We start from the raw sequence: 20,728 nt of genomic DNA, 5'->3' as shown, positions 1-20,728 counted from the left end.
GTAGAAACAAGTTGAACGTGTTTGAGACAGACACTGCGTTCAGAGCACCAGGGTGCAGCTCACTTTTGCATATGCTCAAGTTTCTGATTTTTAGTTTTACCCAATAAATGCTTACAGATCAACTTAGATTTCAACTAATCTCAAAATTGAACTCATACTGAATTAAAGATATGAATATATTAATATGTATCTAAATCAGCAGACCTAACATGACAAACATGTAACAGATGAGGAAAGAAAAAAAATTCAAAAGCACTAAACTTTTAAATAATGGTAGAACTGCAAAATAGGCACATATGGCAGAAAAAACACAGCTTTTGATGTTAATAGTAAATTTTGTTCATTACACAAGATTTGGGGGGAGGGGGAAAATCAGGAAAACAATCATTCTCTCCAATCACAAAGTGCACTCAGTCATCGTGTTAGAAAAGCAATCAACACAAACACACCACAAGAAGTCGATTCAGTGTAGCCTCGTTTTGCAAACATTCACTGTGTAACTGATTTTGCAAGCGCTGTGTCTGTAGCATGCTGATGTGAAGGTAAACAACTGATAATGGATGTCAACTGCCTGAGGTGAAAAATAAAGCACACCAAATGACCTAATATGCACACAACTGCTGTAGTTTGCTGCCTTTAGCACGGTGTTAAAAAAGAAGGGGGAAAAAAAAAAAAAACGGCAACAACTATGAAGGGGCTGTTGCAGGTTTGTTAAAATGCAGCCACATACAGCAGACTAGACCCTAGACACACGTGACTTGATTATAGCAAAGCATACACACATTACACTGACAGAGCATGAGTGAAATCAGAGGAACACAATCAATACCAATCAAAGAAAGTACAACATGACTGCAAAGGAAAACGGGTTTCAGCGAACGTCCAGTTCAGAGGTCGGTGTGGGGTTGGGGGGGGGGGGGGGGGGGGGGGGGGGGGGGGGGGGGGAGCAGAAAGTCTGTCAGGTTGTAGTTGTGTTTAAATGCTATAGGCTCCCCCACTTCTCCGGAGGCGGAACTGTTCTAGACTGCCGCTCTCACTGTGCTCCTGCTCTCCCATGGTGAAGGTTAATCTGTACTGCAGCTTCACTTTCTCCTGAGGCACAAACACACACACACACACACACACAACACCACACACACACACACACACACACACACACACACACACACACACACACACACACACACACACACACACACACACACACACACACACAGAAAGAGGGTTGAACATTCAGGGGAAAAAAAAAACCAAAAGACAAAAAACTTCACAGTGCCAGCATGAGAACTTAAACTAATGCTCTGTCCTTATCCAGCTGTTTTGTTTGTTTTAATAAGAGGACTGTCACAGGCTGCTCATCCTTTCTATCAGATGAGGGTAACAGATTCAAGTGGACATATTATGCTTTTCCTTATAAATCGGTCACATACAGTTTGGACACACTGGTACTGTATATACTGTTACACTGGTGGATGTTCATATTAAATAGGGACAGAGTTTCAAATAATGAGGTCAGAGTATGTACAAGTAACCATTGTGAGCCAAAAGTTCTGGCTTTGAATGCTCCATTTCAAGCAGTTTTTGTCTACTCTTAAATGTGTATGTGAGGGGACATCCCTAATATGGTTCTCAGGCACACACCTCTGACTATAAGTAGAGAAACTTGTTATTCAAACCTTCTGTTTCCAAGCTGCAGCCAATCAGAAGAAAGTTGGCTTAACTGGAGGGGGAAGGGGGAAAGCCTTTCTATGAGGGTAATGTTCCAATAAATTCACTGAGTAACTAATTGTTATTTCCTGGAGAGGCAGCAGCACTGTCTCACTGTGGTCAGTTTAAATGGGGTATGGCCCAGTACAAAATTGCTTTTGCAGTTATGTTTAATTGTGGTTTCAGATTTTTAAGTTAGGGCTTCCTTTTCCTCCAGTTTTGATACTCTTTTTTTTTTTTTTTCTCTCCAGCCTTTGCCAAACTAATCAGCTCTGAAAACATGTTACACTTATCTACTTCTGAATATTTTAAAGGCTCCTTTTTTTTTTGGCCTTCGCTCAGCCAGACATCACAAGGACGCTTGTATTTATTCTGCAAAAAATCTTGACCTACCTTGTTTGGATTTGCTAGAAGCAAGATCTGTGTGACAGCAGCGGGAGGGAGGATGGGATTGAAAGCTGGGAGCTCTGTCCCTGACGGGGGCTGCAGCTTCACGGCCATCGACTACAGTTGATAAATGAAAACAACATTGTTTTTTTTTTATTGAGACACTAAATCAACAGCATCTCATCTCATTTACTGCATCTGACAGAGGGGACAAAGGACTTAAACTATCTCACTGCTGACCTTTGGAGCGGTAGTCTGGAAGTTTATGTCGGTGACGGGGACGGGGGCTGATGACAGCATGGAGATAATCACCACTAGAACATCAGGTCGAGATGGTGGCGAGTCACGAGCAAAGTGAAAGAGAACCCGCAGACTGTGGCTGTCGAACACAGTCACAGGTAACAGACTACCTGCAGAAAGACAGGACAGAAAGGAGAAATTAGTCCATCATACATCCAACGCACTCAAAATGTAAGCAGATGGTATGAAATACACAAGGCAGTACAACTGTGGGAGGAAAACAAGCTTGGTTGGTATAAAACCGATTAAGTGATCTCAGGTTACTTACTGGGCTTGATGGATTCTAATGGTAAAAAAACATCAGTCAGAGAAACTTCTGCAGAAGCAGCTTCAGTGTGAGAGGGAGACATATCCAGCAGTGTAGCTCTAAGGCTGGACTGAGAGTTGGGAATAGATGCAGGAGGTTCAGCGGTAAAAGCTGGAATTGGGTTTGGAGCAACGTTTGCCCCGGACTTGTTCTGGAGGTCTCTTAGAGTCGGTTTAGACTGCTGCTTGTCCCTTAAAGAAGAAGAATGAGCAACTCATTGTCAACTTTTGTTTTGAGTTCCTAAATTATTTTGACCAGTTGTTTATAGAAATGTCAGTTTAACCAACTCCTGACTAAACGTTGCTGTCTTAAAGCATTTATTAACTGGATCAGTGTAGCACAGGTGGCTCTGCTGTAGGAGTGAGTTAAAAACACAACTCCGTTGCTGGCAGTGCCAGGCAGATGAACATATGAAATCAAAACTTTAAGCATTAGCATGATCTTGACGCAATTTCCTATGAATTTAGTACAAAAATGCGACTGTGCTCAAATTTTGTTAGGTACCATTTGACCTGCAGGCCCTCTGGAGGTAGAGACTGCTGCAGCAGGGCTTTTCCCAGCAGGTCCAGTTCATCCAAGGCTGAGTTTCCAGGGGTGGAGCCAGATGAAAGGGGCTGAGAGTGGGGCGGTGGATCTGGACTCAGAGGAGACTGGGTGCTGTAGGGATATCTGCATCTATGCTGTCAGAGGACTGAAAGTAAAAAAAAAAAAAAAAAAAGAGTGAATATGAAAAAAAATAGTGATACATTAATGCTTCAGAGGTGCAATAACACTTTTTCTTCACTGCTCACCTGGAAGGAGTCCCATGCTGTGGAGTCCTCGGGCTGTGAGGCAGGGTTAGAGGTGTGTGTTCCTTCACTTAAACCTGTGTGAGGCACAAAGTGTTGTATTATTTAGGAAAAGTCCCCCCCCCCACCCCCCCCCCCCCCCCCCCCCCCCCCCCCTCTGTTTCCAATCTGGACTCTGAGAGTCAACTTGTATCCTGCATACAACTTAAAAATTTAGAACCTTAATTAAACCAGCAAAAGAAGTTGTGTGCTGTCTGACGTGCTTATTACCGAGTGACATTAGCTCATCATCAAGGAGACTAATCCCCATGTCCTGTGAGGGAGGGTTGAGGCTGTCTGTCGGAGTGGGAAACTCTGGGAAGGAAGGAGGTGACTGCGGTGACGTGTCCAATCCCGACAGATCTAGCAGCGCTGTCCCTCCTATGAGAAATCAATTCAGTATTGTTCGTCCCCATCAAGATTCTTTTAGACAGCTCATTTTAAACACAAGCAACCGTCCTCCTCGGTGTTTAAGAGTTTTCACCCACCGGTTTGTTTCTGAGTGTTTAATGTGCTGTTTCCATTTACAATCTCCCCCTTCACCTGCTGCTTGTACAGGTTGATGACATGAGTCAGGCTGTCGTTGGCCTGCAGGATCTCGGCTGTGGAGAGATGTGACAAAATCCTTATCCTTATCACTGGCATTAATTAGAATGCGCTCATAAATTGATGGATCAGAAAGCAAGAAAGAAGAAGAAAAAAAAAAAAAAAAAAAAGATATTGAATGTGACAGTAGGAACTATCACTGGGCTTATTTTAAAAAGGAATACTAGAGGGGATTCATTTTTAGGCTTTATATGTTTATAGGCTTAAAATGAGGATTTGTTTTAAAATCTTGGAATCTGCTAGAGTAGTTTATGTGATTCCCCGACTAAAAATAATCCTTATTCATCTTAAACTGGTCCTTGGTGCACCCCCTTAGCTCATCCATTGTTTAAAACAAGCTGTTTCAGCTCGTTCACCTTTTAGCTTCATGGTATGGCTCATCAACTTGATCCCTCTGTAATTACTGCAGGTCTGCACGCACATCACCTTTGTTCTTGAACAACACTTTCTTCTCCATTCCTCAGATATCCTCTGTCTCTCCAAGACGTGTGTTCAGTCTGGTCATAAAGTCCACTGTCCTCTCTCCTAGACATCTCCATACCGCCACACATATGCCATCTGGACCTACCACCTTTACACTCTCCACCCTCTTCATAGCTGCCCTTACTTGCTCCTTACTAACTGTCCTCCATCTGTCCTCCTCTTACTCTCATTTTTTGCATTCATCAGGCCTTCAAAGAACTCCTTCCATCTTCTCAACACACTCTTCGCTCATTAGTACATTTTCCCCTGTCTCCCACTTGTTCCTTGTTAGCCTCGGCCTTTGAAAACGTTCCTGTACTTCCTCATTCCACCGTGAATAAAAATGAGAGCTCTTCTCCATTTAAATGCTATTTGATGGCAGATGAACAACAAGTAAGCTCACCCAGAGCCTCGTCGTTGTCCTCTGTGTCACTTGCCAGTCTGAACAGCGTTGGTCTCATTTTCTCACAGCGCTGATACAGGTCCTGACCACACAGCACAAACACCACATTAAAAATGCTTTAACTCAAGTCGATTTCAAGCTGATTTACAACTCGCGCTGAAGTCGGCTCAAAACAGAATCAACCAAACTTTCCCCTGATTTAAAGCATCTGTCTTTTATCTCACCTGTATCAGTTCAGCATTGCTCTGATTGGTAGCAGTGCTGTCATAGTCCTGCAGAAGCTGAGTCAGTAAAGTGACGCTCTCCTTCACCTCCTGAATGGCATTCACTCGCTTTGACACCTTCTCTGCGCGCCTCTGATCCTAAAACCAATAAACCAATGAGAGACAAATTCACAAACTGCACATGCAGCAGGTTTGGACCAAAAACAAGTGCAAATGTATGAAACAGCCATAAATGAACCAAACTGTGGTGACCTATAAACACAAAAACACAGCCAAAGGCAGTAAAGCCAGAGCACAGCGAGGTCAGGTGCAGTTCAAGTTCACGAATGAGAGCAAAGAGTAGTTCCTATTACACATAAAATGGGTATAAATTTACTCTGAATCACTCTGCAAGAGACGCACAAATGCCCACAGGGCAATCTACCCATTTCCTCTTTCAGTTATTGCTCTGTTGTGAGTGCACCATTTTACTCCTTTCCCTAAAAATCACACACCACTGCACCAAATCAATGTGTTGGAACAAAACAAAAGTGGTTATTAAAAGAGCAGGAAGGAAAAGGGAAACATGTTTACCTCTTGGACCATTTCCTTGATGAGTTTGTTGGCAGCTTTAAGGTCTTCAGGGTGCGAGCTGTTCAATAGGCGAGACAACATCTGACAAAGCAGACAGCCAGAGTTCACATGATGAAAATGATTTAGAACTTCTCACATGCTGGATGCTAGTTTATGTCATATTGCATCCCTATATAACTGATTAACATAATCTGCTATACAAGTCCTTACTTTTGATTTCTCTTCATCTTCAAAAATAGCATTCTTGGGTCTGGGTGGAGGAAGGTTCAGCAGTTTGTCAGGTGGCAGCTCAGGATCTTGTTTAATAATACCTGATTTACAAGCACAAGAACACAAAGTTGAGGCATTAAATGCTAATCGTTTGTCATTAGCTGCTTTAGTCCTTCAAATATAATAACATAAGGCATTTTATCCAAGTCAAATGTAATAATTATGCTCATTTTCATCTCCAAATTTTATTCTTGAATTCTACTATTAGAGTAGCTTTGCATGAATTAAATTCAATATAATCCTTTTTTATCTTACACTGCACCTTTGTTTCAGATGGGTCATACATGATTGGAACTCCGAAACTAAAGATTTGTACAGCAGATGGGTGGGGCTGTGTGCCTGGGAATTAGGAGTATCCCCTCTCAGTGGCAGCATACAGAGCCAAAAGTCGGAAAAATGAAGTGAAATACAGTTTTTAGAGCAGTCTGAGCTTTATGATCAGAAATTACCTGCATACACAATGACCATTTTTATGCACATCCACCACCCTAACAGTAAATATGTTACAGAAAAATAAAGAAAGGCACAATGGGTTCCCTGTAAAATAGGTTATGGCTGCAAACCCTAGCGCTTCATTCATCGAAGGGCAGACAGACTTTTACCTTGTTTTTTCAGCATCTGATAAGCATCTGAGATCTTGGCTTCGTCCGGTAATGCCAAAGTCCAGCTATAGATCAACTCCAAAACTTTTTTTTTAACGGGTTCAGGGGACCGTGTTCCAAGGTACTAAATTGGACAGGAGGACAAAACCCAAGTAATTTACACAGAAAAGTTCAACAAATAGAGAAATAAAAACATGTCTGAAAGAAGCACAGACACATAGAAACAGTCTAAAATGTCCTACCTTCGGAGAAACCACTTTGATGAGCTCATTGAGAAAACGGAACTTGCCAACTTCATTGTGAAACCTTTTCCCACAGTTTTTCATACATGTCTCCAGAACCTCAGAATTAAAGGGTGGGAAAAAAAAAAACAAAAAACAACACATCATGGCAAAATTTTAATCTAAAGCATATGCTAAAGGCAGAAAACAAGTGACCGAACAGACCCTGGTTGAGATCTGAACTTACAAGTAACGCCTGCATGGCCTCCCACTCTTGTGGAGACTGGATTTTGTGGGCCAGGAGCCTGGTGGCCAGCTGCGGTCTATAAACATGCCACAGTTTTGTTTTGGTGTTTTTGGGAAAAAAACATCAACAACATGCAGGAAAATGACTGCTGTCCTTTCCTAAACAAACAAATTAGTGTGTGCCTCAATGTTTAATAAGATTTCTATTAAACATTTATGCTTTCATGAATAACAGGCATTAAGCTGAACACGTGTTAAACACACTTTCATAGTTAGCAATGGTGTAGAATACCATTCAATTTCAGTTCAAAAGAAACTGTCCTTTTGTAGAAAAGATGATTATTTATGATCAACACTGATCTTCAGGATCAGTAAGACCTTAATTATTGAATGACACATAAATAATGTATTTGGCCCCCAGGGCCAGCTCTTACCCCTCCAACTCATTGTTGAGCTGGTCACAAAAGGCATGGATGCTACTCCAGTCTGTGTCTCTGTTAAGTGGATTTGTGGCTCTGTCTGAAATGGGATATCAGATAAAAGAATTTATAGATGTTAATAACTTTACTGCATTTTGTCTACATTATTATTTCGATATTAAATGCACACGTCTTGGAATTTGGTCACAGCGAAGTGCTATAATTTCCTAGTATCGTTCTAGGAAGACGCCACCGAGTTGAGTACACAAATCTAAAACAAATGAAATATAAGCACGTCAGTACAGTTTTACTACAGCCTCCAAAATGCACCTTAGATGCTTTTCTGTGGCAGTGTCAACAAAAATATGCTTCATTACCCATTTTTGGATATTTATGCTATGTTTATAAATTAGCTACAAGTGTCTAATATGCTGGCGACAGAGTGTATGCTGTCGCCAGCATATTAGACACTTGTAGCTAATATGCTGGCGACAGAGTGTATGCTGTCTTTCACTACCCATGAGGTTATCTTGTCAAAATAATGTACACAACTTAGACTAAGCAGGCAAGAGATCTGTGCCACACAATCCCAGCACGTCACCAAGCAGACAAATACACGGGACAGGTGCTAGCAGAGTGTAAGGTTAGCTAGCTTGCTGTCGACAATCACCAGTTTACAGTCGTCTCTTCTAGATTTTTCTTGCGAGGTCACAGGTTTGCCTTAACCACAGTCTAACCCTATGTGAATGAAAATGCTGGGTCGCGCGATCTCAAACGCAAAACCAAAGCCAAGCATGTCTACGCTGTATTGACAGCTGGCAGGCAGAGCTCCGGATCTAGGTTAGCATCCTGGATGTGACGGCGGGGTCCGAGTCCCCTCTAATGGGATACGCGCAGCAACGATGAACTCACATGTCATCTACAACAACTCACAGATAATAACGTGTCAGCGTCGGGGTCCTCAGACAAGAAAGGCTCAGAGAAATAAGTTTAAAACACTCACTGATACGAGACTCCAAACTCTCTGCATCGGGAGGAGCCGCCATCACTGCGAGATTTATGTGGTGCCTCGATCTCGCGAGAAGTAGACAGACGTAGAAAATAGCCAACATCAAGTTGACTGTCATGTCATTCATATATATATATATATATATATATATATATATATATATATATATATATATATATATATATATATATATATATATATATATATATATATATATATATATATATATATATATAATGTAGCGATTCCCTTAGTTAGAGAGCGTGTTGATGTTGTGGGATTTCGGACTGTTCGGGAGGTTCGTGAAGGCAGCATGGAGAGAGAGAAAAGACCGAGAGCTTGCCTGTGTGTGTGTGTTGCTGTTCCGTTGTTGTAGTTGTGGTTGGCGTGGCTGTGGCCTACAGCAGCCGTTTTTCTGGTAATAAAGACGACCTTTGTTGTGAACATCGCCGACTGTGGAAGTGTGTTTACAACGTTACAATATATATATATATATATATATATATATATATATATATATATATATATATATATATATATATATATATATATATATATATATATATTAAGTGAAATGTATAATACTGGTATGCAATTAATAATTATGACAATATTGCTGTCCTTAAAAACACAATGAAATATTTTCACTTTAGCTATCCATGATTTGAACATGAATAATTTTCCTACTAAACCAATTTCCATCACAGAGCTCCTGAGCGGAACGTACCGGAAGTTGCGTTCCTTCAAATTAAAGCATTAAAAGATAAATCAGTCTCACTTTATTTTATTTTATTTTATTTTATTATTTAGTTAGTTAGTTAGTTTTTGCTTTAGGTTTACTCCAGTTTTTTCTCTCATCCTTTTTTTTCCAGACCAAGTCATGCAGGTGAGTATTTGTTTGTGGTCCAACATGAACACTTCACAAAACTTGTTTCATACATGAGGAAATCTTCTCTTCGATAAGAAATTGGAAGAACTGTGTGGGGGTGATTGAGATGGGCAAGCAGCACGGTGAGTTGAAACGTTCAGTGAAGTTTGCAGGAATAAACTAATTATAAACCTGCTCTTCTTAATTACAGAGAAGCAGCAGCAGCTCTGTGTCTCCCCCCAGCGGCAGCTATTATGCATTTCATTGATTGTGGCGCACAACAGTAGGGCTTAGTAACGGGATTAAGTTTAAACCCGTATCTATCTAATAGACCAGGAGTACTTTTTGCGCTTTGGGCAGCACTTTTCTTCAGTGAGGGGCTCGGTGCAGCATTGTGGTTGAGAGAATAACAGCGAGCTGCCGTGAGGGAGAGACTGTGGTCGTGGCTTGAAACACTGGAGCTTTACTTGCGCGGCCACCTTTGTTTATGTTTGACAAAGCAACACCAAAGGGGAAAGCTTAATTTCCTTCCTTTCTGCTGCTGCTTCACCACTACTACGTGCAAGACTGACCGCAGTGAAACAGTTGCAAGGTAGATGCTTTGCTTCCTGTTTCCTCGGCAAAGCGAGTTCTGCAGAGCTATTATCTGATCTCTAACTCTCACGGTGCCATGTTCTCCTCTCTGACCACTGGTGAAAAGTCGCACGAGAAATGGCATCACCGAGGGCTTTACTGGAGTGGTGCCGCGTCACTTGCGCCACTTATCCCGACGTGGAAATAACGAACATGTCAGCCTCATTCAGAGATGGACTGGCATTTTGTGCCATCATCCACAAACACCGACCTGAGCTGATGTGAGTAAAAACATATGTTAGCAGAGCTGTGTTGCTGTGCAGAGTAGTGTGCTGTGCTTCTAACTTTGCGCCTGTCTGTTGTTGCCTTGAGATTTAACTGTGCGGTGCTGCGTAATTTGGAGCAGAGAGGGATCAGTTAATTTGATTCATCTGACACTCCACCACTGATCTAGAATCATCTGATCTGACTTTTTTCTTCTCGTGGCTTTATATATGTGCACTCTGTAGTTAAGTGTCAGCTCTGTATTTACTTTATTGTTTTTTTGATTTTGGGTTTTAATAAATCTCTCCACTTTCTTCACTTTGATCCAGAGATTTCAGGTCCCTCTCCAAAGATAATGCTTATCAAAATAACAAGCTGGTGAGTTTTTTGATTAGAAACTGGGATGCAAGTGTTTCTCCCACATCTTTGTTTCTGTTATTCACTTTCATTCTCTGTTTCTCTTCTCTTGGGCCTGCAGGCGTTTGAGGTGGCAGAAACAAAGCTAGGGATCCCTGCGTTGCTGGATCCAAGGGACATGGTTTCTACCAAGATGCCTGATCGTTTAAGTGTCATCTCCTACCTTGCTCAGTACTACTGCTTCTTCAATGGGAAATCTCCAGGTGTGTTGAATGTCATCCTGCCTGTTGTGCCTTATTGTCCTTAATCACATGTTTTTTTTTCATAGACACAAGCAGAAAACATCAAGCAGAGGTTTATAGTGTTGCTCAAAGGCACTTTGATGTTGAAGGACAGTTAAAGGTCCCTTCAGGGATTTGCTTAAAGTTGCTCCTCTTTTTCCACCTGCATTATTAGTAGTTCTTGGATGCACCTGCTGTCCTTCACTACTGAGCTCAAGTGAACGAAATCAGCTAGTCCACACCCATCCTCAGAGAAGCGCAGTGCACGCAACAACATTTACATTTCTTATCTTGACTTTGCAGCAGGTCCAGCCAGATTGTGGTCATCGCACGGCGCCGTCTTGCACAGTCTCTCAAAGAGCAAAATTTACCAGCATCCGAAACGCATGAAGGTAAATGCTCACAGGCTATTTTTGCTCTGATTTAGTCATCTCTGTGGGTGTCACTTGAGCGGCTGGTTTCTCTTCTCTTTTCAGAGTTTGACTGACATCAAAACCAGTCGAGAGGAAAATGTTTCTGACACCAGGCCGCAGATGGTGTGTAATTTGTGTTTGAAGCCTGTGCACCTGATACAGAGACATTTGGTGGATGGAAATATTTACCATCGCAGCTGTTTCAGGTAACAGCAGCTTACAGTACTGTGCAAAAGTCTTGAGCCACCCCTCATTTCAGATATTTCAGAAATTCAGTCCAGTCCTTGTACCGGACCTTTTTTTTTTTTCTTTGCTAAGCGACTCAACACTGACCTAATCATTCAAGCATAAGAAGACACCTAACACAAGGGAGTCTACACAAAAGAGACAAGTTAAGAACCAGTTTTAAATATCTTTAGGCACTTTGTTTCTAGCAGCCTGTTGCACAAATGCATCATTTGTTCCAATTTTTTTAGTTTAATCTGCAAATATAACACAGTGTGGCAGGCATGAACCAACAAGGTGATTCCCCAAAAACTATAAGCTGAAAACTTGGCATATCTCTGCATGGTGTGCAGTGTGTCCTTAAAAAGTTTGAGGATGCTGGGACAAGTGGAGGACAAAAAGAAGAAGTGAGAGACCTAAGAAGATATCTACAGCAGATGAACAGTATCTGAAAGTCATGTCCTTAAGCAACAGGAAAAAAATTCGTCAAAGAGCTGAGACAGGACCTGAGATGCAACTGGACCTTCAGTTGATCCATCTACTGTTCACTGAAGCCTCATCAGAAATGGTCTCAGTGGAAGGGTGGCTGTCAAGAAGAGATTTAACAGGGAGAAAAGGCTGAGGTATGCTACATTACACAAGAACTGGACTGAAACTCAGTGGAAACAGGTCTGCTGGAGTGATGAAACCAAATTTAAAATTTTTAGTTTATTTAGACTGTCATCAGTAATCTCAGAGGAGGTCAGGAGAGAGGAACAACAGTGAGTGTCTGCAGCCATCTGTAGAACATGGTGGAGGCTCTGTCATGGTTTGGAGCTTCATTTCAGTCAGTGGTGTTGGAGATATTATTAAAACTGATGGAATTATGAATGCAGTAAAGGACCATCAGAGTTTGATGCACCATGTAATACCATCGTGCAAGAGTCTGATTGGCAGCCAATCATTGTCACGCTTCATTAAGCATGACGATGATCCCAAACACACTGCAAATGCAGTAAAATCATACCTGGATAGAAAAACACACAAGTGAACACATCACTCATGGATTGGCCTCCCCAGAGCCCGGACCTCAACATTATTGAGGCAGTGTGGGATCATCCTGACAGAGAACAGAACAAAAGGCAGAAACATCTAAAGAAGAGCTTTGAATGTCCTTCAAGAAGCCTGGAGAACTATTCCTATTTGGAGATGTTTCAGTGACTCACTGCACCTATTTCCCATTTTCCAAGCAAAATATAAAAAAATTAATTGTGGCTCAAGACTTTTTCACAGTTTTATATATTTTTTTCTCCCGATAATGTCTACATCTGTTTGAGGAGAAATACAATCGACTGTGTGCTTTGTCTCTCTAACTATTTTGATCATATTTGAATAGTTTTTGTGTATCTCGACGAATCCATATCTCTGCTCAGCATTGCAGTTAGTAAAAAATTTATATGAGATATTCAGACACCACTGCGTGTGTTAGTGGCACTTTTACAGTGGGATGTTTAACTTTTGTCTTTCAGGTGCAAAGTGTGCCACACCACTCTTTTACCACAGTCTTACACACAGGGAAGTGATGCTGGATCCTTGATGTGCACTTATCACACAACAGACAATAAAGGTACTTGTGGGCAAACTGGATCTCAAAGTAAACTTCAGGCAGTTTATTATTCTCTGGGAGGACTGCCTATCACCAGCGTTCCTCATTACACTAAGAAAACAGAGGCAGAGGACAGACCGGTTTGTAAGACAGCAGAAACGGGCGGGATAAAAAGCCAGGAGGAGAAGAGAGAGGACAAAAACAGAGAAAATGGGGAATCATCTGTTGCGCCTGCAGAACTCCCTTCATCCAGACCTACTTGTCCTGTTCCAGCACCAAGACAGATTTCACACTCCTCTGTAGGCCCTGTTCCTACAACCAGGATCAAAACTTCACAGGTTATAAATAGCTCTCCTGCTGCAGGTAAATCAGCATGTATTGTTTTATTGTAGCCGTTTACCTATAATTATTATATTTCTACATTCTGTGCATGTTCTGGTTGTATCTTTTGTTCATCTGTCAAGGCACAGTTGAAGTAAAATAGTAACAGCATGTTTAGGTTTCCTCACTCTTTCTCTTTGCAGGTAGTTTATCCAGTCAAAGCAAATGTCCGCCCAGTCCGACTCCTGTGTAAGTGTAAACAGCCTGTTCTTCACTTCCCTTTTGGCACAGACTTGTTTCCTTATGCATTTCTTTTAAATATCATATCATATTTTATTCTTTTTGTGGGTAGAGTCAATAGACTACACAGCACATCATATATTTTAAAATACGACTGAAAGTTTATGTGGTGGAAATCAAATAAATAAAAGAAAATCCCCATTCCTAAAATAGAACAGGAGGGCAATCTCCAGTGTAAAGGTCCTAATAACTGACTTTCTTCCATGTATTTTCATATTCCAATACTCTTTATCGCACCAGCCCAACCAGCACCAGCTCTAAGATGAAAGCTAGCCATCCATGGATGGCCCTCGTGCATTCGGGACCCTGGACACAACTGCCTCCAGCTCCACCTCCAGTTCCCAATTGTCGATCCAAAACTGTCTCTAACTTGCAGGGGTCATGCAACAGACCCAAAGGTCCTCCTCTAAATCCATTTGAAGAGGACCAAGAGGAGGATTATGAGAGAGAGGCTGCTGAACCCGAGTCTAAAGACCTAAATAAGCCTTTAGTGGCAGCTGTCCATTTGGAGAACAGTTCCATTGAATCTGAGGAGAATAAAGAAAAAACAGATCTCCCACAGAAGAGTCCAGATCTCAAAGAAGCTGCAGGTGGTGAAGTTGCAGAACCAGACCCAGTAGAGGGAGTGACTGCAGATACTAATGCAGAGGGACCTTCTAGTGAAGGATCTGGAGACGGTGATCAGATTGTTTCATCAGATCTGACAGGAGCAGCAGGAGCAGCAGGGCCGTCTCCCACTGCAGCTTCGAGACAGAGTCGCATTTTACCCAGGAGTGTGTCTGTGCCAGCCATCGCATCTGACTACTCTGACACTTTCTGTGTGCCTGTCAGTCAGACAGAGGCGGATGAAGCTTTCACATCATGTCAAAGTCAGGTATGTTCACAGATCAGGGATAACCACTAAAAATTTCCTTTGTGTTACTACATCCACAAAGCCATGTTTTCACATTCTACCGAAGTACAGTCTCATTGTTTGTACTTTTAGGTAGACAAGACATTAAGGTATGGGGTTCCTTACAATTTTCCAGATTATATTTTCTTTTCATTTTCAGCCTTCCAGCAGAGAAGATCCTTTGGATCAAAACCCCACAATATCCAAATCAAAGACCTTTCAGGACCTCTCATCCTGTCGGGGCTCCGCCCCTGGCCATGGTTTCCCACTCATCAAGAGAAAGGTACAGTTGCTGGATTTAGGACAAACTCAAATGCAAACTTTGAACCATTTTTAGATGTGCGTTTGTGACACGTACACGCAGACTCCTCATTAATATGAGGAGTTTTGAGCTCAGTGATTAGTTTACCCAGCAAATGCGGTTCAGTACTTGGTGTCATTTTTTTCTCGTGTAACTTCATTAAGAATCTTAAGAAAACGATTTAGTTTTTGAAGCCTGAGTTTTGGTCATATTTGCTGCTTTACAGGTGCAGACAGATCAGTGTGCTTCCACAGAAGAGCTGCAGGTGCAGATGAGACAAGTGGATCAACATCTGGAGGCACTGGAAGAAAAAGGAGTCCAGCTGGAGAGGAATCTGAGAGCCTGCAAGCATGGTTCTTATTAAATAAAATGATTTATTGGCACAGAAACCCTAATACTGTGAATACACTTTGCATAAATAGCAACAATATTTCTGTTTTGAAGCTCTCTGCTTTTTATTTCAGATAAAGAGGAGGAACAAATGCTAATGGAGTGGTTCTCTCTTATCCACGAGCGGCATGTTCTGAAGTGCCACGATACAGAGCTGGTTTATCTGTAAGCAGACTGGTGATCCCTAACACTGGATAGTAGTAGATGTTATTCCTTCTTTTTGTCCCTGAAATGGATTTCTGAGCATTGTAAAGACAGGCTGTATGATTTTTGTTTCTCAGGACAAAACAGAAAAAATTGGAAGACAGGCAGGCAGACGTGGAATACGACCTCCGATGTCTCTTTAATAAACCTGGTAAGTGTGTTACTATATGCATCACTCTGTCACTTTTATCATTGGGGGGGCTTGTGAATGATTCAAGGATCAATAATCATTTGTGCAGAGGAGGGATAGTGGATATATTGGACAAAGGGTGTTGAATATGGAGCTTCCAGGCAGGAGGAAAAGAGGAAGACCACAGAGAAGATTCATGGATGTAGTGAAGGAGGACATGCAGGGGGTGGGTGTGACAGAGGAGGGATAGGGGGGTCTAAAAACACCTGACTGCAATCACACCTTTGAATTAACAGTAAATCTGAGAGAGTCACATGCTTTTGTCATTCACAGATATGTAATATTGGTTCCTGGCATACTTTTTGAGAATAAACTGTGTAACAAGAACAGAAAACACTGCAAGAAGGCTTTTGGTTGGCTCTTAAAAATATAAATGAATATATTTCTATGAGAAAATCATTAATTTTTTTGTGAAATTTTGCACGCCATCATCTGCACATACAGAGAAGAACTGGAGCCAGGAGGATCGAGATAAAGAGAAGAATCTCATGGATGAGCTGGTCACCATCATTGAACGGAGGAACCAGATCATCAGCAGCCTGGATCAGGATAGGCAGAGGTACTTTGGGGGTTGGGGGGGGGGGCAATAAAGTATGCTTTCACATTTATAGATTTTATAAATGCAACGTTGTTTTTCTGATTAGGGAAAGAGAAAACAATGTGCTTTGGGAAGACATAATGAAGAACAAAGGTAAGAAAATTATCCCTCTAATATGAGCCCATTTGTACTGTTTGGTAACTTCTGTTTTCATGTATGAAGAAGGCAGAAAGAAATGAATTCTCTGGATCACAAATAATGCTCTATAGTAATGTTTGCTTACTGTTTAATGTTTGTTTTAGTGTTGTTTATAGTGCAGTTCTCTGTTCCATCTCTTCTCAGACTTCCAGAAAGAAGGATTGAAAGAGCCAAGGAAGCCAAAAAGAGATTTCAAGCCCACGAAAGTACTTAAAATGCTGAACCATAAAGAAGAGAGCACGAAGGACTCGGTGGACAAAAAGAGCTGAAGAACTGTCAGAAGCAAACTGCTCTCTTCATATTATGAAATACGCACTTATTGATTGCATGTTTACTGATTTTGTGTTAAAGCCCAGCTCAGTAAAACTAACAAAACAAACTGTGTTGTTCTCAGTCAGTACTATGTATACATTAGTATGAATGTCCTTTTTTTTTGCTTCAGTTCTTATTTACTGGCCATAAAAGTAGTATCTTTTTTTTAAAATTATTATTATATTACACGTTTGTTTAAGTATTCAATAAATATTTGGATGTTTTAAGGACTGTCTGTAGTGCATTTGAGTTCATCCAAAACAGTCACCCAGGTAGGTCCAACTTTACTTTAGCTGTTCACTGAAAAGTGACATCGTATACATGCACGGTATGCCTATTACTGTAACACAACAGTAGTGCAGGATTATGTCTACTTTAAGTTTTGCTGTTTTTCCTTTCTTCAGTATGATTTTAAGGAAAAAGAAAATGGACAGAAAATGATCTTATCCAGAAAGTTTGTTTGATGTCTGTGAATTAATGAAGAAGAAAATGACATTTCTGTACTGGGCCATGACAGCTACTGCAGAGTCCTGGTGTAACACTGGATAACATGTTGCCAGGTGAAGTCTAAATGAAGCCCAGACAAACTAAAAGGTATTTAAGCAGCTGTACTTAAGTTAACAGAGAAATTGTACTTTCCTCATAGTTTTAAAGAGCATGTGTAATAATACTGCCGTATGTTGTCTCACAGAAGATGAAAATTATAACACAAAAAACTACAGACACATTCACGTCACTCTAAAAAGAGGAAGAGAAGGAAATAATCATTTGTGCCACAAATGTCGCATTTTATTTTATTTTTTATTACAACAATGTTATCTGTTTTTTATTTATTTATTTTATTACCCTGAAGTACAAGAGGAACGAAAAACAAAAGTTCCTCTTCCTGTTTATCATCCGGAATATTATTTCCAACGCACAAGCCACCGGAAGTTTAATCTTCGTAGCGTTCATGTGGGTCTCTGTTAACAACAAAGTGTGCTGAATTTCTGTTACCGTTTGAATACAGATATACACAAACTTTAGATTAAAGCATGTCCGATAACGAAGATAAGTAAGTAATTACAGCGCTTTGATTAAAGTCACATCAATATGCGTATTAATTAAATTAAAGAGTGAATTAGCATTGTAGCTAACGTGGTTTAGCCTCACGGCTGAGTGTTCTGTATAAACTTACTGAGAATGTGTTGTCTTTAGAAACAAGTTCTTGTCTTAAAAAAAAAATTGTGTCAAACTTGCAGCTTCGATGATGGAGATTTTGATGACGCCGAGGAGGATGAGGGGTTAGATGATCTGGAAAACGTGGAAGACGTACGTATGCTTGATGGCTGTCTAACTTACTGGGCAGCAGAGACCCTGAACTTCACTGTGCCTTTGTTGTTTGGTCAGTTTCATTTCTAGCACCATTGATCGCTGCCTTTATGATCATATTTGTTGTTTATGGTTCTCTTATGAGCAGGATGACCAGGAGAACGTGCAGATCCTCCCCGCAGGGGAGGGCCAGCAGGCGAACCAGAAGAGGATCACAACTCCATACATGACCAAATATGAACGGGCCAGAGTGCTGGGAACACGAGCTCTGCAGATAGCGTGAGTGTTTACACATGTGGTGTGGACCTCTGACCTTTAAGTTATGACTGCAATAAAGAAAAAAATTAGTGACGAGTCCCGTAAAGCATTCTGCAATATTTCCGAGTTAAACTGGAAGGAAAGGTTTGCCAAAGCTGTAGCAAATAGGAAACAATGAGGTTTGCTTTTGCCCTTTGTAGGAGCATGTAAAGAATTATGTGCATAATTTGGTTAAGTGGCACTAGTCAGTGCAGAGACTTTTACTCATATATGCCCTGATCCAATATAAACTGGTAGCACATTTGGCCCCAGAAATCCAATGTCAGTTGGAGATAATTATTACCTTTATATTGATCTGCATTAACTAACTACTAGATGAATCCCACCTGTAAAGTCTCAGCAGTGCAAACGCTGTTTGTATGTTTGGTTCCAGTCTGGTGGCAGGTCTTTTTTTTTTTTTTTTTTTTTTTTTTTTTTAGAACACTGCTGGAATTGCAGCTATGAAAATACAGGTTAGAAAACTTATTAGTTACATTTGCACATTTGTATTTCTTTAAAATGAATTTCACTTTGATTCGGCACCAAACCAAAGCAATTTCCACATCTTCTGTATTTTGTTATGAGACCAAGACAGAGCTGAACAGTGCATGCAGTTTAAAGCTCTAATTGCAGCCGTCATGTTAGAAATAAACAGCAACACTGAGAGCACTCCGAGAGGTAACATAAACATCTTAATGTATTTAGACCTATTTTACCACCCTGTGCATTGTGATGATCACATCACCAGAATAACAGTTTTCTGCAGCATTAAGCTTACTCTCTTGTCTTATTTGCAGCACCCGTGTTGCATTTTACTCCCACAATAAATATTAAAAAAAAAGGCTGCAACACTTTACTGATGTGGTTCACCTGCTGCCTTGTCTTCAACAGGATGTGCGCTCCAGTTATGGTGGAGCTGGAGGGAGAAACAGACCCACTGCAAATAGCTATGAAAGAACTTAAGTAAGTGATCATTTTTTGCTTTGTGACTTTATATCATTTCACCATCTTTAGTTTAGTGTGCGCGCGCGTGCGTGCGTGCGTGTGTGTGTGTTTGTGAGAACGAGACATTTTATAAAGAGCAGGTCAGTGCAAAATTTTTCTCTTATTTTTATCCCCGTCAACAGGAGCAGAAAGATCCCCATCATCATCCGCAGATACCTTCCCGATGGGAGTTATGAGGACTGGGGCTGTGATGAGCTCATCATCACTGATTAAACAACTTATCTACCAGATCAGTTGGTGCTGGTTCACAGCCACCGTCGTAACTGGTGTGGCAGCTACACAAATGCAGTGGAGGCGTCTCCTACATGTCCAGTCCCAGATTCATTCAACATTAATCTCCGGTGACTGCACAGGAGGTGAACAGTCTGAGGCTACTCAACGACTCGAAATACTGCAAAACAAATTAGTATGTTGTTTATAGGCTTATAATCTTATGAATGGCTTTATTATGTTCCCAGTCTAATTCTGTTGCTCCTTACAGCCCGTCATTGTTTTAAGCTGGTAGCTACTGAACTCATTGTTTTAACCGCTGCATTACTCTTAAGAGCCACAAGAGGGAAATGGAACTTAGTCAAAAACTTATAAGTTTTACAGAAGCATCCTGTGTTGGAAGTACACCATTTGTGTTTTTGAAAAGAGGCGATATGTATGAAAGTACTGTTTTATTGTGTTAAATAAAATGTTTTGTATAAATACAGTTTCTAATTTATGTTACATAACCTATGAACTGTCAGATTTGTAATCACGGTGAAGTTACACTCTCTGGGTTCATAACTCATGAGGATTTAGGTGTCATAATGCAACAAGCCAGTTATGAATTGCAAGGGTGTGATTAAGTTACATTTATTATTTCTCAGCTCTTGAAATCATTTAACAGTTTTTGTCGTCATTATGCAGCTGCTTATAAAACACGGCAAGTGGGGATGTGCTGCTGCTTCAGAAAACGGCAGAATCGTCACTTCTGGCAGTAGATGTAGATGTTTATTCCTGCAGCCGATGGAGAAGTATTGTCACTGTCGTGATGCATGGTGTGCTTCTCCCTCTTCTAACCCCCCCACATACACAAAGCAGCCAAACAGTCAGTGTATTGTTTTCAGACAAAATGGATTGTTGCCCAGGCAGAAAGACAGCCAGTGAATGCTGGAAGACCAGAGAGGGTGAAAGTTTGTGAGAAAGCGGATTAACAGCTTTGTTGTCGAAAACACTGTGTGATGATACTTTGGTAAATGGGCGGGTGGATTATGTTTTTGGTGTGTGTGTGTGTTTATACGAGATGTGTGACATGTATGTAAAGACAGAAGTGATTTTATAAAAAAATGTGGCTGGTAACAAAACTGATG

At 41.0% G+C, this 20,728-nt stretch overlaps 3 protein-coding genes across 3 annotated transcripts; 2 read left to right on the top strand and 1 right to left on the bottom strand.

Annotated features, from left to right (window-relative positions):
- Nucleotides 1–982: 982 nt before the first annotated feature.
- On the bottom strand, nucleotides 983–8,610 carry LOC115785126 (ADP-ribosylation factor-binding protein GGA1-like). The gene is given in 19 exon segments (XM_030736604.1): nucleotides 983–1,014; nucleotides 1,017–1,092; nucleotides 2,101–2,211; nucleotides 2,335–2,504; nucleotides 2,663–2,892; nucleotides 3,206–3,347; nucleotides 3,350–3,392; nucleotides 3,493–3,566; nucleotides 3,760–3,909; nucleotides 4,017–4,130; nucleotides 5,000–5,081; nucleotides 5,224–5,361; nucleotides 5,797–5,877; nucleotides 6,007–6,107; nucleotides 6,669–6,792; nucleotides 6,911–7,009; nucleotides 7,137–7,212; nucleotides 7,570–7,654; nucleotides 8,558–8,610. Coding segments are annotated over 19 exon segments (1,971 nt in total). The 5' UTR covers nucleotides 8,601–8,610.
- A 1,090-nt stretch (nucleotides 8,611–9,700) lies between these two features.
- On the top strand, nucleotides 9,701–16,984 carry LOC115784561 (MICAL-like protein 1). Its single transcript, XM_030735832.1, has 15 exons — nucleotides 9,701–10,285; nucleotides 10,598–10,646; nucleotides 10,747–10,888; nucleotides 11,210–11,298; nucleotides 11,383–11,525; nucleotides 13,053–13,492; nucleotides 13,654–13,699; nucleotides 13,991–14,624; nucleotides 14,803–14,925; nucleotides 15,170–15,296; nucleotides 15,408–15,498; nucleotides 15,615–15,688; nucleotides 16,172–16,286; nucleotides 16,372–16,418; nucleotides 16,608–16,984. The coding sequence occupies exons 1-15, from the start codon at nucleotides 10,143–10,145 to the stop codon at nucleotides 16,730–16,732; spliced, it is 2,388 nt and encodes a 795-aa protein (XP_030591692.1). The 5' UTR covers nucleotides 9,701–10,142; the 3' UTR covers nucleotides 16,733–16,984.
- Nucleotides 16,985–17,687: 703 nt separating this feature from the next.
- Nucleotides 17,688–20,081, top strand: polr2f (RNA polymerase II, I and III subunit F). Its single transcript, XM_030735930.1, has 5 exons — nucleotides 17,688–17,829; nucleotides 18,017–18,086; nucleotides 18,235–18,365; nucleotides 19,275–19,346; nucleotides 19,511–20,081. The coding sequence occupies exons 1-5, from the start codon at nucleotides 17,810–17,812 to the stop codon at nucleotides 19,599–19,601; spliced, it is 384 nt and encodes a 127-aa protein (XP_030591790.1). The 5' UTR covers nucleotides 17,688–17,809; the 3' UTR covers nucleotides 19,602–20,081.
- Nucleotides 20,082–20,728: the final 647 nt, after the last annotated feature.

The sequence above is a fragment of the Archocentrus centrarchus genome, chromosome 8 (assembly GCF_007364275.1).
Source record: "Archocentrus centrarchus isolate MPI-CPG fArcCen1 chromosome 8, fArcCen1, whole genome shotgun sequence".
Taxonomy (NCBI): Eukaryota; Metazoa; Chordata; class Actinopteri; order Cichliformes; family Cichlidae; genus Archocentrus; species Archocentrus centrarchus.
Note: the sequence above shows the minus strand (reverse complement) of the source record. Positions and strands in the feature narration are given on the sequence as shown.